The sequence below is a fragment of the Impatiens glandulifera genome, chromosome 8, assembly GCF_907164915.1.
Source record: "Impatiens glandulifera chromosome 8, dImpGla2.1, whole genome shotgun sequence".
NCBI classification, from domain to species: domain Eukaryota; kingdom Viridiplantae; phylum Streptophyta; class Magnoliopsida; order Ericales; family Balsaminaceae; genus Impatiens; species Impatiens glandulifera.
The window spans coordinates 44215147-44243017 of NC_061869.1; the positions used below are offsets into that span (position 1 = coordinate 44215147).

General features: G+C 30.1%; 1 protein-coding gene across 1 annotated transcript; it reads right to left on the reverse strand.

Moving 5' to 3' along the window:
- Positions 1-22259: 22259 nt before the first annotated feature.
- Positions 22260-27829, reverse strand: LOC124913377 (D-cysteine desulfhydrase 2, mitochondrial). The gene is made up of 7 exons (XM_047453962.1): positions 27706-27829; positions 27141-27484; positions 25753-25795; positions 25319-25639; positions 23255-23384; positions 22986-23162; positions 22260-22532 (listed from the first exon to the last, which is right to left on the reverse strand). Exons 1-7 carry the CDS (start codon positions 27827-27829, stop codon positions 22325-22327), a joined length of 1347 nt encoding a protein of 448 aa, XP_047309918.1. The 3' UTR covers positions 22260-22324.
- Between the last annotated feature and the right edge of the window lie 42 nt (positions 27830-27871).

Genomic DNA, 27871 nt, shown 5'->3' on the forward strand with positions numbered 1-27871 from the left:
TATTTTCAGTTTTTTGGGAAGAGTCAAAACCGAGGGTTTTTTTGAAAACCTTCGCAATTACCCAATTCCTAACATTTAGAATTATTTTCAGTTTTTTGGGAAGAGTCAAAATCAGAGGTTTTTTGAAAAACCTTCGCAATTACCCACTTCCCAATACTTATAATTATTTTCAATTTTTTGGGAAGAGTCAAAATCGAGGGTTTTTTGAAAAACAATCGCAATTACACCCTTCCCAACATTTAGAATTATTTTCAGTTTTTTTGGGAATAGTCAAACCCGAGAGTTTTTTGAAACCTTCGCATTTACCTCCTTCTCAACAGTTAGAATTATTTTCAATTTTTTGGGAAGAGTCAAAATCGAGGGTTTTTTGAAAACCATCGCAAAATTACCCCTTCCCAACATTTAGAAATATTTTCAATTTTTTGGGGAATAGTCAAACCCGAGAGTTTTTTGAAAAACCTTCGCAATTACCCCTTTCCCAACACTTAGAATTATTTTCAGTTTTTTGGGAAGAGTCAAAACCGAGGGTTTTTTTGAAAACCATCGCAATTACCCACTTCCCAATACTTATAATTATTTTCAATTTTTTGGGAAATGTCAAAATCGAGGGTTTTTTGAAAAACAATCACAATTACACACTTCCCATCATTTAGAATTATTTTCAATTTAGTTGGGAATAGTCAAACCCGAGAGTTTTTTAAAAACCTTCGCATTACCTCCTTCTCAACAATTAAAATTATTTTCAGTTTTTTGGAAAGAGTTAAAATTGAGGGTTTTTTGAAAAACAATCGCAATTACACCCTTCCCAACATTTAGAATTATTTTCAGCTTTTTGGGAATAGTCAAACACGAGAGTTTTTTGAAACCTTCGCATTTACCTCCTTCTCAACAGTTAGAATTATTTTCAGTTTTTTTGGAAGAGTCAAAACCGAGGGTTTTTTGAAAACCTTCGCAATTACCCAATTCTCACATTTAGAATTATTTTCATTTTTTTGGGAAGTGTCAAAACTAGGGTTTTTTGAAAAACCATCGCAATTACCCTTCCCAACAATTAGAAATATTTTCAGTTTTTTGGGAATAGTAAAACCCGATAGTTTTTTGAAAACCTTCGCATTTACCTCCTTCCCAACACTTAGAATTATTTTTCATTTTTTTGGGGAAAAGTAAAAATCGATTGTTTTGAAAAACCTTCGTAATTTCCTTCTTCCCAAAATTTAGAATTATTTTCAGTTTTTTTGGAAGAGTCAAATCGAAGGTTTTTTGAAAAACCGTCACAATTACTCCTTTCCCGACACTTAGAATTATTTTCAGATTTTTTGGGAAGAGTCAAAACCTAGGGTTTTTTGAAAAACTTCGCAATTACCCCTTTCCCGACACTTAGAATTATTTTCAGTTTTTTTGGGAAGATTCAAAACCGATGGTTTTTTTGAAAATCTTTCACAATTACCCTATTCCCAAAACTTAGAATTATTTTCTGTTTTGGGGGAAGAGTCAAAATTGGGGTTTTTATGAAAAACCTTCGTAATTACCACTTTCTTAACACTTAGAATTTTTTTCAGTTTTTTGGAAAGAGTTAAAACCGAGAGTTTTTTTTTTAAAACCTTCGCAATTACCCAATACCTAACATTTTAATTATTTTCAGTTTTTTTGGGAAGTGTCAAAACCGGGTTTTTTGAAAAACCTTCGCAATTACCCCTTTTCCAATACTTATATTTATTTTCAATTTTTTTGGAAAGAGTCAAAATCGAGGGTTTTTTGAAAAACCTTTGTAAATACCCTCTTCCCAAAACTTAGAATTATTTTTCAGTTTTTTTTGTAAAGAGTCGAAACTGATGGTTTTTTGAAAAATCATCCCAATTACCCCTTTCCCAGCAATTAGAATTATTTTCAATTTTTATGGGAATAGTCAAAACCGAGAGTTTTTTTAAAGCCCTTCGCAATTACCCCCTTCCCAGCACTTATAACTATTTTTCATTTTTTTAGAAGAGACAAAACCAGGGGTTTTTCGAAAAACTTTCGCAATTACCCCTTTCAATACTTATAATTATTTTCGAGTTTTTTGGGAATAGTCAAAATCGAATGTATTTTGAAAAACCTTCGCAATTACCCTCTTCCCAACACTTAGAATTATTTTCCGTTTCTTTTGAAAGAGTAAAATCGAAGGTTTTTCAAAATTCATCGCACTTACCCCTTTCCCAACACTAATAATTATTTTTCATTTTTTTTTGGAAGAGTCAAAACCAATGGTTTTTTGAAAAACTTTCGTAATTTCCCCCTTCCCAATACTTAGAATTGTTTTCAGTTCTTTTGGGAAAAGTCAAACTCGAAGGTTTTTTGAAAAACCTTCGTAATTACCCCCTTCCCAACTTTTAAATTTATTTTTTAAATTTTTTTGGGAAGAGTCAAAATCAAGGGTTTTTGAAAACCCATCGCAATTACCAATTTCCTAACACTTAGAATTATTTTTAGTTTTTTTGGGAATTGTCAAAAACGAGGGTTTTTTGAAACCTTCGCAATTATCCCATTCCCAATACTTAGAATTATTTTCAGTTTTTTTGGTAAGAGTCAAAACCGAAGGTTTTTTGAAAAACCTTCGCAATTACACCCTTCCCAATACTTAGAATTATTTTAGTTTTTTTGAGAAGAGTCAAAACCGAGAATAATTTAAAAAACCATCGCAATTACCCCATTCTCAACACTTAGAATTATTTTCAGTTTTTTTGGTAAGAGTCAAACCCGAGGGTTTTTTTTTAAAACTTCGCTATTACCCAATTCCCAACATTTAGAATTATTTTTAATTTTTTTGGGAAGAGACAAAACCGAGGATAATTTGAAAAACCATCGCAATTACCCCAATCTCAACACTTAGAATTATTTTCAGTTTTGTAGGAATAGTCAAAACCGAGGGTTTTTTTTTAAACTTTCGCTATTACCCAATTCCCAACATTTAGAATTATTTTTCGTTTTTTTGGGAAGAGTCAAAATCGGGGGTTTTTTGAAAAACCTTCGCAATTACCCACTTCCCAATACTTATAATTATTTTCAATATTTTTGGGAAGAGTTAAAACTTAGGGTTTTTTGAAAAACCTTCGCAATTACCCCATTTAGAACACTTAGAATTATTTTCAATATTTTTGGGAAGAGTTAAAACTTAGGGTTTTTTGAAAAACAATCGCAATTACCCCCTTCCCAACACTTAAAATTATTTTCAGTTTTTTTGGGATGAGTCAAACTCGAAGGTTTTTTGAAAAATCTTCGCAATTACACTCTTCCCAATACTTAGAATTAATTTTAGTTTTTTAGGGAAGAGTCAAAATTGAGGGTTTTTTGAAAAACCTTCGCAATTATCCCTTCCTAATTTTAGATTTATTTTCAGTTTTTTTGGGAAGAGTCAAAACCGAGGGTTTTTTGAAAACTTTCGCAATAACCTCTTTTCCAATACTTAGAATTATTTTTAGTTTTTTTGGGAAGAGTCAAAACTGAGTATTTTTTGGAAAAACCTTCGCAATTACCCCATTTCCAACACTTAGAATTATTTTCAGTTTTTTTGGGAAGAGTCAAAACCGAAGGTTTTTTGAAAAACCTTCGCAATTACACCTTTCCCAATACTTAGAATTACTTTCAGTTTTTTTGGGAAGAGTCAAAACCGAAGGTTTTTTGAAAAACCTTCGCAATTACCCCTTCTCAACTCTTAGAGTTATTTTCAATTTTTTTGGAAAGAGTAAAATCGAAAGTTTTTTGAAAATTCATCGCAATTACCCCTTCCCAACACTTAGAATTATTTTCATTTTTTTTGGTATTAGTTAAAACCGAGAGTTTTTTAAAAAACACCTTCGTAATTACCCCTCCCAACACTTAGAATTATTTTTCAATTTTTTGGTAAAGGTAAAAACCGATAGTTTTTCGAAAAACCTTCATAATTTCCCCGTTCCCAATACTTAGAATTGTTTTCTGTTTTTTGAGAAAAGTCAAAACGAAAGGTTTTTTGAAAAACCATGGCAATTACTCCATTCTCGACACTTATAATTATTTTCAGTTTTTTTGGGAAGAGTTAAAAACTAGGATTTTTTGAAAAAACATTCGTAATTACCCCCTTCCCAATACTTAGAATTTTTTTCAGTTTTTTTGGAATAGTCAAAATTGAGAGTTTTTTGAAAAATCTTCGCAATTATCATTTCCTAACTCTTAGATTTATTTTCAGTTTTTCTGGGAAGAGTCAAAACAGAGGGTTTTTTTATTGAAAAACCTTCGCAATTACTAATTTCATAACACTTTAAATTATTTTCAGTTTTTTTTGAAGAGTCAAAACCGATGGTATTTTGAAAAACCTTTGAAATTACCCCTTCCCAACACTTAGAAATATTTTTAATTTTTTTGGAAAGAGTCAAAACCGAGGGTTTTTTGAAAAGCCTTCGTAATTACCCCTTTCCCAATACTTATATTTATTTTCAGTTTTTTTGGGAAGAGTCAAAATTGAGAGTTTTTTTTAAACCTTCGCAATTACCCCTTCCCAACTCTTAAATTTATTTTTTCAGTTTTTTTGGGAAGAGTCAAAACTAAGGGTTTTTTGAAAACCATCTAAATTACCCCTTCCTAACACTTAGATTTATTTTCACTTTTTTTGGGAAGATTCAAACCCGAAGGTTTTTTGAAAAACCTTCGCAATTACACCTTTTCCAATACTTTTAATTATTTTCAGTTTTTTTGGGAAGAGTCAAAACCGAAGGTTTTTTGAAAAACCTTCGTAATTACCCCTTCTCAACACTTAGAATTATTTTTAGTTTTTTTTGGGACGAGTTAAAATTGAGGTTTTGGAAAAAAAAACCTTCGCAATTACCCCATTCCCAACACTTCAAATTATTTTCAGTTTTTTTGAAACCGGGGATTTTTTGAAAAACCTTCGCAATTACCCTCTTCCCAACACTTAGAATAATTTTAAGTTTTTTTGGAAAGAGTAAAATCGAAGGTTTTTTGAAAATTCATCGCAATTACCCCCTTCCCAACTCTTAAATTTATTTTTTTAGTTTTTTTGGGAAGAGTCAAAACTAAGGGTTTTTTTAAAAACCATCGCATTTACCCATTTCCTAACACTTAGAATTAATTTCAGTTTTTTTGGGAATAGTAAAAAACGAGGATTTTTTGAAAACCTTCGCATTTACCCTTCCCAAAACTTAGAAATATTTTTCTCTTTTTTGGGAAGAGTCAAAACCAATGGTTTTTGAAAAACCTTCGCAATTGCCCCATTCCTAATACTTATAATTATTTTCAGTTTTTATGGGAAGAGTCAAACCCAAAGGTTTATTGAAGCAATTACACCCTTCCAAATACTTAGAATTATTTTTAGTTTTTTTGAGAAGAATCAAAACCAAAGGTAATTTGAAAAACCTTCGCAATTACCCCTTCTCAACACTTAGAATTATTTTCAGTTTTTTGGGAAGAATAAAAACCGAGGGTTTTTTGAAAACCTTCGCAATTATCCAATTCCCAACATTTGAAAAACCTTCGCAATTACCCACTTCCCAATACTTATAATTATTTTCAATTTTTTTAGGAATAGTCAAACCCGAGAGTTTTTTGAAAAAACTTTAGCAATTACCCCCTTCCCAACCCTTTGAATTATTTTCATTTTTTTGGGGAAGAGTAAAAACCGATGGTTTTTTGAAAAACATTCGTATATTCCTTCTTCCCAAAACTTAGAATTATTATCAGTTTTTTTGGAAAGAGTCAAACGCGATGGTTTTTTGAAAAAATTTCACAACTACCCCCTTCCTGACACTTAGAATTATTTTCATTTTTTGGGAAGAGTCAAAACCTAGAGATTTTGGAAAAACATTTGCAATTATCTCCTTTCCGACACTTAGAATGATTTTCAGTTTTTATGGGAAGAGTCAAAATCGAGGGTTTTTTTTGAAAATCTTTCGCAATTACCCTATTCTCAACACTTAGAATTATTTTCAGTTTTTTGGGGAAGAGTCAAAATTGAGGGTTTTTTGAAAACCTTCACAATTACCCCCTTCCTAATACTTATAATTATTTTCAATTTTTTTGGGTAGAGTCAAAGTCGAGGTTTTTTTGAAAAACCTTCGCAAATACCCCATTCCCAACACTTAGAATTATTTTCAGTTTTTTTTGGAAAGAGTCGAAACTGAGGGTTTTTTTTGAAAAATCATCGCAATTACCCCCTTCCCAACAATTAGAATTATTTTCAGTTTTTTTGGGAATAGTCGAAACTGAGAGTTTTTTGAAAACCCTTCGTAATTACCCCTTCCCAACACTTAGAATTATTTTTCTTTTTTTTTAGGCAGAGTCAAAACCAATGGTTTTTTGAAAAACCTTCGAAAATGCCCCTTCCCAATATATAGAATTATTTTCAGCGTTTTTGGGAAGAGTCAAAACCGAGGGTTTTTTGAAAAATCTTTGGAATTTCCCCTGTCCCAATACTTATAATTATTTTCAATTTTTTTGGGAAGAGTCAAAACCAAGGGTTTTTTGAAAGAACATTCGTATTACCCCCTTCTCAATACTTAGAATTATTTTCAGTTTTTTTGGGTAGAGTCAAAATTGAGGGTTTTTTGAAAAACCTTCACAATTACCCCCTTCCCAATACTTAGAATTATTTTCAGTTTTTTTGGGATGATTCAAAACCGAGAATTTTTTGAAAAACCTTCGCAATTTCCTCCTTCCCAACACTTAGAATAATTTTCAGTTGTTTTGGGAAGACTCAAAACTGAGGGTTCTTTGAAAAATCTTCACAAATACCCCCTTCCCAATAATTAGAATTATTTTTATTTTTTTTTAACAGTCAAAACCGAGGGTTTTTGAAAATCTTTCGCAATTACCCTTTCCCAATACTTAGAATTATTTTCAGTTTCTTTGCGAAGAGTCAAAACCAAGGGTTTTTTGAAAAACCTTCGCAATTACACCATTCCCAACACCTACAATTATTTTTAATTTTTTTGGAAGAGTTAAAACCGAGGGTTTTTTGAAAAACCTTTGCAATTACCAATTTGGGGAGAGTTAAAACCGAGGGTATTCTAAAAACCTTCGCAATTACCCTTCCCAACACTTAAAATTATTTTCAGTTTTTTATGGAAGAGTCAAACTCGAGGGTCATTTGAAAAACTTTCGGTGAAAACTCATATCACCAAAGGTTTTACACATCTCTCGGAATTTATTTTTAATAACGAAAGATTTCTTTCTCTCAAGACCAATATCGAGAGTTTTATAAAACTCTTTGTAAAATCTGTCAGTAAAGATCCTTTTTTCACCGGTGATAGTTTTCTCTCGCTTTGATCACCAGGCCAGATTGGTTTATGTGTCGCGTTTAATGTAATCCAGAACTGTTAAGATAAAATGGGTTTGTTTAAATTGGTATAAACTACATTCATCACATTTGGTTGGTGACTTGATGTCGTGTCATATATCATTTACTCATACACATTTAATCTATCATTATCACCTAGCAAATGTCGTTTACGTAGATAGTTGTATACATTTGAGTCTTCAATTGTTTCCCCATGAGAAGCCCACGTATAATAATTTTTCATGAATCTATTTCTTAGCAAAAAATTGTGGCATAATTTAAACGGAATGAACTTTTGAATAAGGATTTTTTTGCAAGGGCACCTGATTTTTTTACCATCCATATAAGAAGGTTGAGCTATGACAAATGAAATAAACTCTTCTAAATCTCTTTAAAATATTTCAATGTATTCAGGTTTATTATTGTACACCAAACCCGATCCTCCCTCATTTTGCAATCTACAATATATATATATATATATATATTATCAAATATAAGATTAAAATGTATTTATCCAAATATATAAATGATGTTGTATATAAAATCATGTATAAGAATAATATATGATATATATAATCAAAGACAATATAAGAATAATATGTTAAATATATAAAAATGTATTCAAGATCTTGATCTTTGTTCATCAAATGGTGAAGATTCAAAAATGTGATACAATATGAAGACATACATTAAAATGAGAATATTATTTACTTTTAATATATATGATGCTGAAGATAGAGACATATATTTACCTTGATATTAAATGAAATTATATATATTGAAGAACTTGATGCTTTTGATCAAAGGATGAAGATAGAAAATAGAGAGACATATATATTATAGTGTGTAATTGTAGAAGATGAAGTGAAGGAAGTAAGTACACAAGTACATTGGTAGTTGGTGGTAGTTAGAATTATTAAATAGTTTGTTAATGCTAAAATTGTTGTTAGTGTAATTAGTTTTAACGTGAAATAGAGATCCTCAATAGGTTTCTCAATATTATATAATATTAATTATTCAAACATTAAAGTAATTTGGCGTTAAACACGGTTTAGTGCAAAGGTTATTGCACTCTTATACAGCGGAATTATAACAGAGAGTTGAAAATATTTACTAAAAATGTCATTCTCTATGTACTTGTTTTCACAATAATGCGTATTATTGATATTGCAAACATTAAAGCAATTCGATGTTGAACACGGTTTAGTGCAAAGTTTATTGCACTATCAAACAGGGAAATTATAACAGAGAGTTGAAAAATATTTACTAAAAATATCATTCATTCTGCACTAGTTTTCGCAATAATACGTATTATCAATATTACAAAGATTAAACCAATTCAGTGTTGAACGCGGTTTAGTATAAATGTTACTCCACTCTCAAATAGGGAAATTATAATAGAGAGTTGAAAAATATTTACTTTAAATGTCATTTGTTTTGCACTAGTTTTCGCAATAATGTGTATTATCACTATTGTAAGGATTAAAGCAATACGGCGTTGAACACTGTTTAGTACAATTTTTACTACACTCTCAAACAGGGGAATTATAATAGAGAGTTTAAAAATATTTACTAAAAATGTCATTCGTTTTGCACTAGTTTTTGCAATAATGTGTATTATCAATATTGTAAAGATTAAAATAATTCGACGTTGAACACGGTTTAGTGCAAAGTTTATTTCACTCTCAAATAGGGCAATTATAACATAGAGTTTAAAAATATTTACTAAAAATGGCATTCGTTCTGCACTAGTTTTCGCAATAATGCGTATTAACAAAATTGCAAAGATTAAAGCAATTCGGTGTTGAACACAGTTTAGTGCAAAGTTTACTACACTCTCAAACAGGGTAATTATAATAGAGATTTGATAAATATTTACTAAAAATGTCATTCGTTCTGCACTAGTTTTTGTAATAATGTGTTTTATCAATATTGCAAGGATTAAAGCAATTCGGTGTTGAACATGGTTTAGTGCAAAGTTTATTGCATTCTCAAACAGGGCAAGAGTTCTTAAATAATTTCAACATATTATTATTGCAAAAATAATAGCAATGAGACGATGAAGGTGGATTAATGCAAATGTTATTATAGATTGATACTATAGCCGAGACTTGAAACATTTTTTTTGAACTAGACATTGATCATCGATATTATTTGCAATAATTTCTCTGGAAAATATGCCTAAAAACAGTGCAAAGTGTATATAAATGTATGTAAAATTTAATTTTTTAAAGAATAAACTATATGAATAAACTATAACCATAAAGTTTTCAAAAATTATGTAAGCAAAAATATAAAAATCATAACCATAACATGTTAAGAATAAATAATCATATAACCAAAAATCATAAATATTTATAAGCATTCAAACACCACAAAATATAACTCTTCATAAACAAATTGTTAAAAACATTCATAACCAAAACATTCATAACCAAAACCATTCATAACCAAAACATTCATAAAACAAAACAACCAAACTATTGTTCAAAAATTTAATACAAACCATTCAAAAGAAGTAAAAGTTCATAAATTAAATTTTATTCATTTTGTTGCCTTCCAAAATGCTTTCCATGTTCTGTGCATCCATGACACCTAGCACATATTCAATCAAATTGATTTCCACCGATAACACTTCTTTGATCTAATGAATATAAACAACAAAATTAGTACTATCAAAACTCGAAAAATGTAACATTTTAATAAAAAAATCAAAGCATCCACAAAATATGACATATATTTTTCGTCGTGTCATTGACAACCTTAATAGTTTTACTATTTATTTTCCGTATATCAACAAGGACATTATATATACCTTCATTCGTATCCTTCATCTTAGCTTCTAAGCTTGTAATTTTTGATTTAAATGTTGCAAGCTTCGCTTTCATGGTTTTGATCTCAGTAGATGATCTCTCTGGTGTGGTTTCTTTCTCATTTTCGGAGCTTATGTCATAAAAAGGAGTGGATGAGCTTGGCCTACATGAAAGAATATATTTTATAGTAGATCTTGTTTAAAATATGATAAAATGAAGAGAAAAAAGGTTTAGAGAGATAAATGGGATGAAGAAAATATTTGATGAAGAGATGGAAAAGATGAAATGATGAAATGATGAAGAAATTTAATGATGGCGTGTAGAAGTTGAAAAGAAGGTTATGGTTGACCGAATTGATGGTGAAATGGGAACCGAGGAGACTTAATTTATTAAGACTCGCAACTAATCTTGCATTGAATATTTATTAATATTTTCAAAATTTATGTTTCATGTGAAAATTCTTATAGTTTAATTCATAATTTAATGCTAAGAGATTATTTATAAAGTTTAATGTGAAACCTACTAGTAATAGATTAATATTAAAAAAAATTTAAATTATTAAATATGCTATATTGCTGAACTTCTTGCGAAAATATTATATATAATTTTTATTGCGAAACGTATTGTTGTTATATTATAAATATGTCAAACGAAATTTTTAAAACTAATAAATATATATGCAATGTAGTTTGCATTAATAAAATTTCATACCATTGCAGAACTGGTTGCGAAGAGATTATATATAATGATTAATGCATAACTTAATGCTATAATATTACAAATATTTCAAAAAATATTTACAAAACTATTATATAAAATTGTAATATAGTTTGCAGTAATATATTATAATAGAATTGCAGTACAAGTTGCGAATATATTATTTATTTATGTTAATGCAATGTTTATTACAAATGATTTATCAATATTATCTCAGTTACTTCCGATTTTAATTTGCAATAATCACAGCCTTATTTATATAACATTTGATAGAATAGTAAATGGAAATAAATTTTATTGCAAAACTTTTTGTAAACATTGACATGAATATATGTTAGTATTATTATCAGCATTATTCCGTGTCTTTCTTATTACTTGTTTAATTGTAAGGATATATATTAATATAAATTTAGAAAAAATATCAGATTTTTCCATTTTAGTAATATATTTTTATTAAATATTTTCCAAATTATATTTTCAAATAAAAATACATTTTCGTTGAAAATATAGTTGAAAGATTTGCAATATTTTAAATTTTTATTGCAATGAAGATTAATTGCAGTTCTTCAAAACTTGCATTAAAAAACAAAATTATGCAACTATATGTTGCGATTTGACAATTTTTTGTACTGTAAATTTATTGGGAAAAATTAAGTAAAGAGTTAATTAACTTAGAAGAAATTGTTGATAAAAACTAAGTAAAGAGTTAATTAAATAGAAATTATAAAATATTAAACGACTAAGTTTTAATGATGTTTAAATAAGAATAAAGCTAAGCTGTCTAATTGTTTCTATGCAGGTGCATCAAACTCTAATAACTTAGACATGGTCTATGTAGACTAATTAGACGTGATACGTAGTTAGACGTTGAGTTCTAACTCCATTAGACATGGTAGTCTAATGGAAAACGTAGTTAGGCGTTGGCGTCTAATTCCTTCAGACAAGTCTGAAGTGATATGTAGATAGACGTTGAAGTCTAACAGATACGTAGTTAGACGTTGAGGTCTAACTCCATTAGACGAGGTAGTATAATGGGTAACGTAGTTAGACATTGACGTCTAACTCCTTCAGACAAGTCTGAAGTGATACGTAGTTAGACGTTGCAGTCTAACAGATACGTAGTTAGACGTTGAGGTCTAACTCCATTAGACGTGGTAGTGTAATGGAAAACGTAGTTAGATGTTGACGTCTAATTCCTTTAGACAAGTCTGAAGAGATGCGTAGTTAGACATTGCAGTCTAACTTCATTAGACTTTTTGGTCTAATGGAACACGCTATTAGACGTTGACGTAAAACTCCCTTAGACTAGGTAGTCTAATGGACACGTCTAATGCCTCACTTCAGCAGTCGTTTAAAGTTAGCATACGTCTACCCACGATCAACTAGATGTTTACTACTCTGCTTTACTCACTCATGTGCAGTCTAACAAATCAGCTAATTGCATCAAATGAACAAATGCCACGTACGCAAATGTCCTTCCAACGGTTTGTCTAGTACAAGACAATATCATAGAGTATATTCGGAGCACTACCAGTTCGGTACAGCCACGATCCATTTGCTCAGAGTCTGTTGTACTCTTGTACTATAGGTGGCCTTCCAATAGATGTTTGCCATGTGTCCATGAAGAAGATTCGATCGTTAGTGTCCTTATACTACAAATAGATGTTCAAGGACAACGGACGAATCACCAGCTATCGACTATCAATCTTACTTGCTTACACTCCTGCACTTACTGATTTCTATCATCTTCTAAGTTCAAGAGAGAAAGAATCAAAATACTGTTTAGTTGAGAGATATTATTGATAATATTGTAAGTTAAATAGAGGTTGTTCTGTTCAACAGAGTGTTAGATGGTTCAGTAAACAGTATTTGATTCAAAGAGTTTAGTTAAATCCTTCCGGTTGTGGAAGAAGGGGTGAAGTAGGAGTGTTTGCTCTGAACATCTATAAACAATCTGTTGTGTTCTTTACTTTCTGTCTTTCATATTTCATTGGTTCAAGCTTCAAACCCGACGAACACTTCCGCCTTGAATCTGTTTCAAGAGTTCGAAGGATTTGTGAAGAATAGAAAGAGATATTAATCCCTAACAGGATTTCTATCGAATTGTTTGTCATAAGCTGTTAACAATAGTCAGACCCTAGTCTCTATTGGAAACACTAATCCTATCAAGTGGTATCAGAGCCCTGTTTTCTATTCTCAAGCATCAAGAACCTAAATCATGTCTAAAGATTTCAGCTCCTCCAAGATTTACTACGGTTTTAGGAACCGCATTTAGAGACTATTAACTGCGGTCTTATAAACCGCAGTTAGAGACTATTAACTACGGTTTTATAAACCGCAGTTAAAAGCTAGTATCTGCGGTAAATTTACCGCCCTTAATTGTCAAAATCTCTTTAACGGCGGAACTATTAACGGCGGTTGACTACGGTAATTTTACCGCCGCAATTGTCTTTTAGCAGCGGTAAATTATACAATAACGGCGGTAAAAACCGCCCTTAAATGTTACGTTTTTACTAGTGGGAGCATGTCTAATGCCTCGCTTTAGCAGCCGTTTGAAGTTAGCATACGTCTACCCATGATCAACTAATTGTTTGCTACTCTTCTCCAAGCAATCATGTGCAGTCTGACAAGCCAGCTAATTCCATCAAATTAACGAACACCACATACACAAATATCCTTCCAACGATTTGTCTAGTACAAGACAATATCAGAGAGAATATTTAGAGCACTACCAGTTCGATACGGCCACAATCCATTTGTTTAGAGTCTGTTGTACTATTGTACTATAGTCGGCCTTCCAATGGATGCTTGTCACGTGTCCATGAAGAAGATTTGACCGTTGGTGTCCTTCTACTACAAATAGATGCTCAAGGACAACGGACAAATCATCATCTACCGGCTATCAATCTTACTTGTTTACACTCCTGCACTTACTGATTTCTAACATCTTCTAAGTTTAAGAGAGAAAAAATCAAAACATTGTCTAGTTGAAAGATATTGTTGATAATATTATAAGTTGAATAGAGGTTGTTCTGTTCAACAGAGTGTTAGCTAGTTCAGTAAAATGTATTTTATTTAAAGAGTTTAGGGAATTCCTTTCGGTTGTGGAAGAAGGGGTGACGTAGGAGGATTTGCTCCGAACATCCATAAACAACCTGCTGTGTTCTTTACTTTCTGTCTTTTATTTTTATTGGTTCAAGCTTCAAATCTGACGAACACTTCCGCCCTTGAAAATGTTTCAAGAGTTCGAAGGATTTGTGAAGAATAGAAAGAAATATTAATCTCTAACAGGATTTCTCTCGAATTGTTTGTCATAAGTTGTTAATAATAGTCAGACCCTAGTCTCTATTGGAAACACCAATCCTATCAAAATTATATTCCTTTCAGCGAGTGGGACGCCCTATGGATGTAGGAGAAATTATCATAAGTTACGGTGATCATTTCTTGTTTTTGTACTTTATCTTTTAGTTGAAAACCCAATAAGATAAAAAAAAAATCGTTTTCAAATAAAGTAGTTGTAATGTTGACGACATGTAGAAGAAGAAGATAGCCCATCGTTGTTGGTCGTGCGTTGCGTGAGGGCTGAACCTGGGCAGGAAATCTTAGTGTTGGACAATGCTCGACTCTAGGGGCTCATGGGCCTTGCTGCTTGAGCGTTGGGAAGTGACCTAGTTCGATTTCTGTCTTGGCTAAGTTGTGGCATTTTCAAGCAAACATTCTTCTAACCTTAAAAAATACATACAAAAATTAATTAATAGATATAAACTTATTTTAGTTTATATAATTTATTTATATATATATATATATATAATTGAGTTTTATTTAAAATTAGTCTAGATTTTAATTATTTTTTAACTTAATGGATACAACATTTTTCCAAAATAACTATTTCTTTCTTATTTCGTGCAATGAGCTCGTACAGAAATTTTAGAAAATCGTTGTGATGGCTCGAATTTGTTTAAAATATTTATAAATCAGGATAGTTAAAAATTAATGTTTACAGTTGTGAAATTTGTTATCTCATATAAAAAATTGTATTTTCTTAATTTATAAAAAGAATATACAAATAATCGAATTAATATATAAATTGAATATAGATAGGAATAAATCAATTTATTTAGATAGTAATTAAAATGTATTATCATGATATACATGCAATCGAATTAATATATTAATATAACAAAATTATTGTAACCCCGAAAAATATTTTTTTCGAAAAAATTTATTGTTCGAGAAATTTCAACATCGGTGTGTGTCATGAATTTTTTTAAATTAAAATATTATTTTAAAAGATTTTAAATAAATCTTGACAGTTTGAAATTAATTATTAAAATAATCAATTTGGATTCAAGTTTAAATAATCTTTTTAGATTTGCAATAATCAAAATAAAATTCGATTTTTAGATATCTATATTTAAATTAATTTTTAATTACTTTAGAAGATTATTTATTTGAAATAGAGTCGCCAATTTATTTTTAAAATCAATAAAATGTGTAAGTGTACGAACGCATTTTTCACTAGAGTTTTGTTTAGTTCGAAGTTTGGTAATTTTCGGGAAAGTACTTTTGTGTTTCATCCTCCGTATTAGTTTTAAAATTGTCTCTACATTATAAAGTCTTAGCTTTTGAAAATTGGTTGTATAACGTTTCATTTTAACTAGTTATTCTTCTGATCCTAGACATTCACGTGTTTTTGTGTATTTAAAATTGTAAGAACAATATTTAAATATTGGTACATATTGATGATGATGACGACTAAGGAAGAGTATATTTGAAGAACATCAGTTTAAAAGGCACTAGGGTTTAAAAATAAATCCAAACTAACCGTTGTCAAAATATTTTGTGAAAAATATTCCAAAAATATTTTGAAATCATTTTTATTTTTTGGGAGTTTTTAGAAAATGGTTTGAAGTCCCAAAATTATAAAAATAATTTTGGAAATTGAAAAAGGCAACCAAACAAGCCCTAGGACTAGTGTCCTCCTTGGGTGTGTTTTTATCGATCGGGGCTAAGAGGCCTCGATCCTAAGTCAAGGATCCTTGGTCGGGGTCTGGAGATACTCGGTCGAGGTGCGGAAAAGCCACCGGTCATGGGTTACCTTGGGGCTAACTTCATCAATCATAGGTCTGGGAGTTCTCGTTCAGGTGCGAGACTCCTCGGTTCTTGGTTAGATTTCTCGGTCGGACCTCTTGGTCCTAGTTGAAGAAAACTTGGTCAAACTCCTTTCGTCCTGATTCTTTGAGTTGAGGGTTAAACCTCCCGGTATTAGCTGAAATTCCTTATGCGGACCTTTCGATCATAGCTAAAATTTCTCAGCCAGACCTGTTGGTCCTCAAGAACATCAAAACTACAAATTTTGCAGTTTTGATTGAGGCTTGTATTCTTTAATCCAAGGGTCGGGATAGCTTTACAAAGCTCTCATTAACATTATGAACATCATCTCAAGGTATCATTCGGTCTGGGTGATGTTCAATTTGTTCAAAATAGTTTTAAGGCCAAAAAATGAGTTTTTGGTTTTTAAAGTTTGAGGAAGTGTAAGGAGCTTTCCAGTAGCTTCCTTATACTTCATATGATTGATTGATACCAAATGATGAACACGAAAGGTCAAATTATTTTATTTATTTTTCTTGGCATTATCTTTAATTGATTATGATTTAATTATTACACTAATTAATCTAATTAATTGTTTAATTAAGTTTTGGTCTTCAGATTAATTAATTTGATTTTGTTTATTCAAAAATAATTAAAATAATTATTTTAAAATTTATAAATTGGGTATGTGGATTTTTTAATGCTTACAATTATGCTTGTAAATACGAATTGAATCTCGGATATCCATAATTAGGGTGGGTCGGTACGGTATACCTTAATTTTTTATTCATACCTTATACTTTACCGAACGTTTCGGTATAACAAAATACATACATTTATCGTTCCTTGATTTTGGCATACCTTAATTTTTGTATAATTTAATTTCGGTACAATATCTTAATACCTAAAAATGTATATGGATTACATATATGGAATAATATTAAAGTATAATAATATTTTGATTTAATTTAATTTTTTAAAATGATATTTTTATAATTGAATTAAAATCAAATCTATTTTAAATAAATAAATCTTTTAAATTTAGAAAAACAAAATAGATATCTTGAAAGTTGAGTCTCTATGTTCGAAGAAAAAAATAAATTTAGTAATTAGTTGCTGAAAATTTCATAATGAATGGATGAATTTAATTTTTGAAATAGAAATTAAAGCATTAATATTTAATATTTCATTGATTATTTTATTTTTTTATAAATATTATTTATGTATATACCGATATACGGAAATTTTGAAAATCTCATACATTTACTGTACCTATAATTTCGGTATCGGTATCACCTTAATTTTTTTCAGTATACTAAAAAATTGATATTTTTAATAGTTTGTGGTACGGTGTTTTTGATATACCAATAATATAAGTATTTTTTAACCCCATATATAATTACATAATTACAAATATAGATAAAAAAAAATAATGATTATTTGCACTTATGAATTCCAATGTACTTACTTATAAATGAATGAAGTTAAGAGAATTTATCATAAACTAGCATGTATCACGTGCATTTTCACGAGTATAATAATATAAAAAATCGTGAAAAAAATATTACGGTAAAAATGTGATAACATTTTTAATTTTATTTTTAACCGTTTTAAATTTATGGGCGGGTCAACCCATAATCCGACTCAAGTATCTATTTACTCTCACAATGCAGAACGATCTCTTAAACAATTGTTACAATTTGATTTCTCAACTCAATTAGTTTGACCTCTAAAGTCCACTTCTTCTCCATACTACGAGTGAAAAAGAAAATGTAAAGACTACAATTAAAGTAGCCCAGACGAGACTTACTATATCCATATGAATTATGTCCTCTATCTTTATAAATATGACAGAATTCTTCCATTATTGCTCACTAATAATAGTAAAATCTATAGCGCATAGTCAAAAGAAAATAATGGCCGGTTAAAAACTATTGATGAACCACCGTGTTTATTAGATTTGGTGTTGAATTTAAAATATAAAGTGTTATTAGTCTAGTTGGTTAAAGGATTGTACTTATTTTGTTAGGTTGCAACATACCTATAACATTTTTAATTTTATTTTTAACCGTTTTAAATTTATGTGCGGGTCAACACACAATCCGACCAAAATATCTATTTACTCTCACATATATGTCCAAATTAACCACAGTTCTCGACCTGACAATCCAGACACTTATATATATATATATTGGTTAGTTAAAAAGTTAAACTTATATTGTTAAAATGTCTCGCGTTCATCACATTTGATGTTGAATTTAAAATATAAAGTATTATTAACTTAGTTGGTTAAAGAGTTGTATTTATTTTATTAGGTTGCAAGTTCGAACCATACCTATAGCATTTTTATTCTTATTTTTTAAATTTTATTTTTAATCGTTTTAAGTTTATGGGCGGGTCAACCCAGAATTCGGCCAAAGTATCCATTTACTCTCACATATATATCCAAATTAACCACAACTCTCAACCCGGCAATCCGGACACTTTAAAAATGAAGCATCATTATATATATATATATATATATATATATATATATATATATATATATATTAGTTAGTTAAAAAGTTGAACTTATATTATATTATTAAAATATTCTGCATTTATCAAATTTGGTGTTGAATTTAAAATATAAAGTGTTATTAGCCTAGTTGGTTAAAGAGTTGTTCTTGTTTTGTTAAGTTGCAAGTTCGAATCATACCTATAACATTTTTAATTTTATTTTTAACCGTTTTAAGTTTATGGGTGGGTTAACCCAAAATTCGACCCAAGTATTTATTTACTCTCATATATATATATCCAAATTAATTACAGCTCTCGACCCGACAATCCGGACACTTTAAAAATGAAACATCATTATATATATATATATATATATATATATATATATATATATATATATTAGTTAGTTAAAAAAATGAACTTATATTGTTAAAATGTCTCGTGTTTATCAAATTTGGTGTTAAATTTAAAATATAAAGTGTTATTAGTCTAGTTGGTTAAAAAGTTGTAATTTTTTTGTTAAGTTGCAAGTTCGAATCATACTTATAACATTTTTAATTTTATTTTTAACCATTTTAAGTTTATGGACGGGTCAACTCAGAATCCGACCCAAGTATTTATTTACTCTCATATATATATCCAAATTAACCACAGCTCTCGACTCAGTAAGCAATCCGGATACTTTAAAAATTAAGCATCATTATATATATAAATATATATATATATATAATAGAATTGGATATAATTTAAAAAAAGTTATTATTTTAAAATATAAATTATTCATTTTAAAAATAGAATAACTTTAATCAATCATCTTTTACGAAGATATTTAGAAATTCTTCAGGGAATTCCATTAATCAGTCATAAAAAAGATTTGAAAGACACTCCATTTGAACTACATCGGTTTGCACATGGTTGTTGTTGTTGTTGTCAGATATTCCCTGAAGAAGGTAATGTTTTTTTTTTTTTTTAAGTTCTTTGTTAATTATTCCATTAATTAGACTAATCTTAATTAATGTTTACTATAACCTATGAGAAGTTTGGTTGTATTAGAAAGACAAAGCGTAATTGATGTCTCTATCTAGCTCATTATATTATCTTATAATATTGAGAAGTTCAAGAAATTAACCATGTAGTTGTTTAAATATTAGTGACATTAGCTTTGAAAGAGACGCTGCCCTTTTTATTTGTTTGTAAAACGCCAATATATACACATTAGAAATCTAACTGTATGGCCAATAAAACAAGTAGTTGTTTGGTTTTAGTCTTATTTAATTCTAATCTTGAAGTTTTATAACTATAAGCTGGTTTGGCAAAAATTTCATAACCCGGCTTAAAATATAACATATCTTTTACAAAAATGAAATATTTAGTTGTTACTTAATAAAATAATTTAATATTAACTACTTGACATTATGTAATTTTTTGGTTATAATAGATTAATAAAAAAAAAATAGTTTCATTTATAAAAATAAATAATTAAATACAGTTACAGAAAAGTTCAAAGTGGCACTTACCACAATATGAAAAGGGTTCATTTATTGAGAAGTATCTATAGACTAAATCTCAAAAGATGCCTTATTGAGCACTTGTTATTGACAGGGACAATCATCATTTCATAACATAGAAAATTGTAGTTGTAGTCATAGTTTGTCACATTTACTCATATAGAAACTAAATTAAATACAATAATATATTTTATTATATATATTTGTGAAAGTCACAAATTTACAATAAAATTCCAATAAAAATTTTATTTATGTCCTAAATTAGTCATAAATTATATACATCTACTAATTCAAAAATAAATGTCAGTTAAAACAAAAAAAAAAAAAAAAAACATACAAAGTTACAAAATATATTACAAAAAAAAATGTTATGACATGTTTAGTGAAGAACGGTGTTATGTGTAAGGTCATAAAAGGCAAAATCATAAATTATATTAACAATTCATTCAATTATCGACTAGAATAATCATAATCGAGATGATCCAAATGATTAAATTAAGAGTACTTCTTCAAAATTTAATTATCGAATAGAATGGACATATGTAGAAATATTTTTTATTTTTTCTTTTCTCATTTTCATGGTATTATTTGTATTACAATGATTAAATATAATGAATAAATATATGAAAAATGATTAGGAGAGAGAATTTGGGTGAGGGAATAAGACAGGAAATAACGTGGTATAATCTGATTTGCTGAAAATTCAAATAATTTCTCTCTTTTCTCTCAACTTTTTCATTTTTCTAACCAATGAAGTGATGTCAAGTCATTCCTTCTCTCATTCTCTCCCCCAAATTCTCTATATATCTCTCTTCTAAATATTATATATATATATATATATATATATATATATATATATATATATATATATATATATATATATATATATATATATATATATTTATTTTATTTTATTTTTATGCCATCACATGATGGATGCCTTGCACATTTGTTTATGAAACCTTAAAGAAGTGATAGGTTGTGATTTGGTCATATATATATATATATATAACATAAATTATTTTTTTACACTGGTTTTATTTATTTATATATATATATCCTCTTATTTTGGTACGCTTGATTAACCTATTAAATTGTCAATCTATATTTTATTTATTCCCTTTATGCAACTATATTATGTATATTAAATTTTTTGAAGTATTTAGCAAAAATATTTTAAGTAAATCAAATGTTAGACAAATGTGATGGGAATAGAATCTCAATATATGCTCTATAGAGAACTTGCTAATAAAAGGGACAACCCACATTTTATAATATATTAATATCCTAGTCTATGTCACATTAATCATATAAATATATCTGATTTTGAACAAAAGTATTGTTTATTACAAATGTCAATATTAAGAAGAAAAAAAAGTTGGCATTTTTACATTATCTTCGCTTATCGTGTTTAGATAAAAATCGAACACTTAATATTTATTTTTTAAAACACACTTAAATTACTTTAAATTTTATCTAATATAATAAATATTTAACTATAATTTTTTCTATTTTATAAAATTAGCAAGATGTCTCAAATATTAAACAAACAAAAAAAAATTATAAGGGTCAAGAAACAAAAGTTCACCCTCAATTCACACAAACTCTTTCTAGACCGCTAGATAAACGAGTTTAGACACATTTTGTATCCCTCTTCTAGTTTAGAGACAACAAAAGGTGGATATCTCCAACCTTCGTGAAGTTTTGGGTTCGAATCCGTTAGGTAACAAATTTTGCGTCTAGTTAAGTGGTTAAGTGTGTCTCCGATTATGTGTTTACCGCGGGGATTAGTTGCACTTCATAGAAGAAGTGAAACTCAACGTTCTCAACCAAAAAATAAATAAATAAATAAAAAATAGAAAGTAATTTCAATGGAAGAAGTTAGCAACTTGGCATGACTATGTTATAACCTTCGCTTCAACTTAAACGTTATAGATACTTTTTTTTAGAACACTGGGTTCCGCTGCTCTTATAGAGTGCGACTAATCCCCGCGGATTAAGTACATAGCCCGCAAACATACTTAACCATTAACCAGGCGCAGAATTTGTCGTCTGACGGGCTCGAACTCAGAAGCTCATGGAGGCCTAGGGGGTATCCACCTCTTGTTGCCGCTAGGCTAGAAGAGGGGATAACGTTATAGATACTTAAACGTTATAGATGAGAATCTAACCCGTAATTTTTAATATTTTAAATACCGACTCTTGTCATTTGAACTATCAAATGGGTTAATTGTGATATTAATTGTGACAAAATATAATTATCTAAAAACTCAATTATTGTTATATAAATTTTTAGAAATAATGAATTTACTAACATTAATTTCAAAATTTTTTAGAAATAATGAATTTACTAACATTAATTTCAAAATTGATGAAAAATACATATTAAGATTTCAACATGTGAAAGAAGACCTGTACCTTTGTGCAAGGCCAAACATACCAAGTGTGCCCCCAGTGTGAAGCATTGCAACTTTTGTGTCCAAACAAAGACTAGTTGCAACCTCCCATGCTGACAGAGTATATATTGGATCAACCAGAATGCCTGTTTCTTTAGCAATTTCTTGGCATTTCTTCACTTCTCCTTCTAAAACCTTCCCAAATCTACAAACACCAATCAATATATATATATAAGATTAAATAATATTCCCCATTTGAAAACACTTATTGTTCTTGTCTATGTATATATAGATATGTGTCCTAACACAATTTAGTCAAAAATTTATTTATGTTTCTATAAAAACTGATTTCAGGTCACAAATGGGTACTTTGGGTTTAAGGAACCGAGAATTAATTTTTGGATAAAAAGTATAGCTTTTGGATTAACAAAAACATTATGATACATTTGAGCACCTGAAAAGATAGTTTTATCATTTGAACCGAATAATTCAATTTATTTTTTCAAAAGCTAGCACAGCCTCTAAATTCAACTTTAAAAGTTTTTAGTGGGAATCGAATTAGAGGACCTATATTCTCTTAAGCAAGACTATTTCTATTGAACTACGTGAATTACCAAATAACTCTTTTTTCATCTAACGTGATCAATCAATGACTTACTTTCTTGGGCGGTTGCGCTCTATCCATTGAACAATTTCCCCATTTGTTGTGTTCAACAATTCATCAACAAATGGAGATGGAAAGGATCTTTGAAAATCAAATATTAGCTTCTTCTCTTGTTTTCGATATCCATCAAGTGTATCGGCTAACATTACAGCGGTGACCTCCCATGGAAGCCTGAAACTCAAAAATCAAGATATGAGTAAAATTGTTCGAAAAAGAGAAAAAGGAAACTGAGAATCATTGAAATTTGAAATAGAGTGACACACCCTAAACATATTACTCCAAGAGCTAAACCAACAGCAGTTGTCCCAGTACCCGCATCTACAACAATTTTTAGTTTTTCTTTCTTCCCAAATACATTATCCCGAGACAAATAGTCTACAAGCCGAATAACACCTGTCATAGTGTGATTTTTTTAAGAATAAAAAGAAAAAAAAGGTTGCATCTTGATCTCATTGAAATTTACCAAACTTACAGTTGTAACAAATAATCTCACCATTGGTAAAAGGTGTGAATGGGTAAGATCACAATTTCAAACAGATACATTTTTGTTTATAAAAAAAGTACTGTAGTTGAATTTATTGCTCAAACTTTTTACTACCAAAATAAGACTGCAACTAAAACTACATAACTTATCTAAGAGTAACATAAGAGTGCATATCCAATAAAAACATGAGAAAAATGGCAGAAGGATGAAGCTAATCAATATCTACAATCAATTCCATTAGTGTCCATTTTCTTAGTGGAAATGAATAAAACAATTTGGGATTAGGTCCATAAATTCATCATCAACTCAGATGATAGCATCTTGTTGTAACTTTAAAGGAAAAATAGGCTCCTCATTTCCACAAGGATATTTACTGAAAATTGTCGTTACTGTAAGGCACAAAATTTCACCAAAGACAGAAAACAATCTAAGCAAGTTTTAGCGAATCGAGGAAATGAAATATAATAAGATTGTAAATCAAGACTTGAAAAAGAAAAAAGGAGATTGCATTTTTTTTTGGCAAAAAAAGAAAAGACCTTCTAAAACCTACAAATAAGAAGAATTTACAAAAATTGAACGAGATGTTGAATATGATCGGTTCTCATTTTTAGAAGATAGAAAATGTACATCATAAAATTTCATCAATGATTATTAAATGATTCAATCCAACCTAATCAGTTACAATCCTAATGTGTCATGGATAACGTCTAATTAAGGTCATTTTTTCATTCTTCGAACAACTCATAACTTGCATTTGGTGAAGTTGTTTGGACTATATTTTCACAATTTACTATGAATCAACTCATAACTTTCATTTGGTGAAGTTGTTTGGACTATGTTTTCACAATTTACTATGAATCAACTCATAACTTTCATTTGGTGAAGTTGTTTGGACTATGTTTTCACAATTTACTATGAATCAACACGTTAGAGTATATTCCTTTTCGGAGATTGTATATTTGCCTTAATTAACTACGTCAATAAAAAAAAGGAGATCTTGAAATGGAAGCAGTAGATCAGAAATTTTTTGTTTTGAATGGAAGAACGCATGCATAGTGCGGGCAAGAGTGTCTCGGAAAGAAGTTTTGTGTCTCTTTCTTTTTGGTGGTGTGGATGAGGCAGCTGAAAGAAGAGTTGAGAAGATCCTAGTGAGTACCTTCGGAGTGAGGATAAGAAGAAACTGAATATTGTTAAATCAAAACTCGATGAGGAGAAGAAAAATGTTGTAAGATTGGTATTAATTACGACGAAAATAATGTGAAGTGGAAGACAATGTCAACACTGCTGAGGGAATCTCTATTCAAGTGGATCTAAGAAATTTCGAGAACTTTGAATCTCAAGAAGTTGATATGAATGGGGTTGGAACAATTGGGTTCCCCTTCCCCAGAGGATAGTCCGGACCAACATTTTGTTTTTACTGTACGCTTAGTTTATAATAACTATTGTTGTGATTTGACCGAACTAATTATAGGTTTTCAACAATATGTAACCTTACATTTACAGTGGTTTAACAAAAATCTTTGATTTTCCAAAAACAATGGCGAAAGGATTTGATTTTGGTATTGATCTCGACGACATCAAAGCTAAGGGAATCCATCTTGAAGTGGATCCCAGCAGCTACAAGACCTGATTCTCATTCATTGACATCCCTTTGATTTGAGTGACGTGAATCGATGATATGATGATCATGAGGGTTGTTGATCCTTATGTGTTGATGATGATGGCGGGAGGTAACAGTGAGATTACTCATTATTCGTAACAAGAGCTCTTTGGTTTTCAAAAAGAAAATGCAGGAAAACTCATATAACCTAACAAGAATGGTATCTAGAGTTTAGCCTCTTACCTAGCAATGCTAGCACCTCTCCAGCCCCTTCATTGACAATGACAACTTTCTTTGAGCATTCATCATGGTGCTGAACTTCACCTGTTACAGGTAGAAAAGTTTCCTCACATAAATCACTTAGCCAATTAACATGACCATTAGTGCCGGCTATCAAATTGGCGTGTTTCAACAACATTTCCAATCTCTTGGCATACTCAGACCTAGGGACATAAATGACATTTCCATATAGCATTGATATGAGGTTGTAGCCGGTAGGGATTTCAGGTTGTTCTCCTCTGAGAAGCAAATGTGGCTTTACTCCTCTCTCCGAACATGAAACAGCTGCCACATATTGAAGCAAATGGATCAAACCATTTCATAATTCTATGGAAATGTTCTAAAACTCACCAAAATTCAATTATTAGTTTGTTATCACCATTCACATATATTATTACCAACTGCTGCTGCATGTGCACTTTGACAACCTCCACATGTAACCTGAAAATTCCACAATATGGTGTAACAGTGGTAGTAGGGATACTTTATAGACTAAATAAGAACATATTCTAATTAGTAGAACAAGTTAGGAGTTAATGTAACAGACCTCTAGAGTTTATACAAGAAATATGATAAAGTAGGGTTTATAGAAGAAAGGAGATGAGAACCAAAAAATATTATGAATGATAAGGAATAGCCTAGGCTAAAGGAGAAATAGTTTTGTATTTCAACATACATAATCTAATAAGAAATATCCTACCTACTTCCTCTATTCTATTTATAATAGTAAGTTAGCAATATCTAACAATTATATTCTTCTAATTTGTAACAACCCTTAGGTTATGTTTGGATGTGAATAACTGGTCTTAGAATTAGAATTATAATTCCAATTTTATATAAATTGATCATAAAATTGCAATTCAGAAGTGGAAAAGAAGAAATTGAAAATTAAAAAATCATATACATTCAATTCCATTGGAATTATAATTCGAATTATAATTCATCAAACAAACAAAGGATTCGAAATTGGGCCCCAATTCCAATTTAATTTCAACTCTGCACCAGCCAAACATGGCCTTAGGAGAAACACGCCTTACGCCTTAATTGCATAAGTGTTATAACACTGTAACTGGAAAGAACTGTGACACTTTCTTGGGTTTAGGGTTGAAATTAAAAGAAACGATAAGGTGAAAAAAAGAATGGCTAAGCCCTTAAATGAGAAAACCATGAATAACCTCCATAGTTAAGAGTCTGCACTCTATTCGTATATTGATAAGCTTTCAACTAACTCGCCTTATTTATAAACACATGGATGCACCACATGTACTATTAGTTATAACAAACTATTGAGCTAACTAAAACCCTCTAACAACTTTGGGTACAAGGAAAGAAGCTCATTTTTTGCTTCCTGAAATTGCGTCAAAAGCCTTCCTCAACTTGTGATAGACTCGTTTTGCTTTGTGAACTTTTAAACAATGCTCAATTTACTTCTCACCGTCTTTTCTTGGTTAACTCTATTAATTCCTTTACGTAAATTATAGAGATTAAGGAGTTGCAAATATTGTATAGAGATGATTTAAGAAGTTAACCAAAGAATGACAGTAGGAAATAATTTGAGCCATTTCTAAAAATGCAGTGAGTAAAACGAGCTTGAAACAAGTTGAGGAAACTAAACGAGACTGTGATGCAAGAAGGAGAAAAATGAAGTTCTAACTAACTAACATAATAAACTTCAAGAACCTCCTAACTACTAACTTAACCTACTAATCCTTAACAGAAACAAACAGCAGAATGAATAGGCTAACAGGAAGCTTCCACACCAAATTACAAGCAAGAGTAATCTCACCATATCAGTCACTGCATGATCTTCTATCAGAGGAAACAATGCATCCAGTTTTCTAGCCTTATTTCCATTGACGAGTGGGTGCAAAAGATCATCCCTCACCACATAGAAGGACGGTCTATGATCATAGTCTACTTTGCTACCAGCCAAACAAGGATTGACATTATTAAAAAATGAAGTATTTTCAGGGGCTTCTCTGTTGTGATTCTTAAATATTATTTGATGAATTTCTGCATCAGGCTTGGCTAGTCTCCATCTTCTATCAAGCAACTTGGAGATAAGCTGGTTCCAACGGATTTTGATGTTAGAAAAATCACAAAAATGTTCCAAGACATTTGAGATTAAATCTAATAACCATTGAAATAAGCATAGAAAATAGCATGAGTAATATACAGGAAAGCGAATGAATTAGATTATGTTCAGCTGCAAAGGCTCGTTAATTCCTCAAACGGAATAGAAATCCTGCTAAATTTGATGCAAAATCAGCGAATCTGATGCTTGAAGAGTATTGCGAAGTGTGATATGTATATATATAGATATAAAGAGAAGAGAAGAGAGACCTGATGGCCGTTTTTGAGGACGGAAACTACAGGAGCTGTTGATAACTGAAGCATTTTCATCTTGCGGATAACTGAGAAAGTCTGAGGCGAGAAGGTTGAAGATTTTAAGGAGAAGCTCTGAAAGCTCTGCATTTCAAGCTGAAGACATTGTCGTGATTAAGATGAAATTGTAAA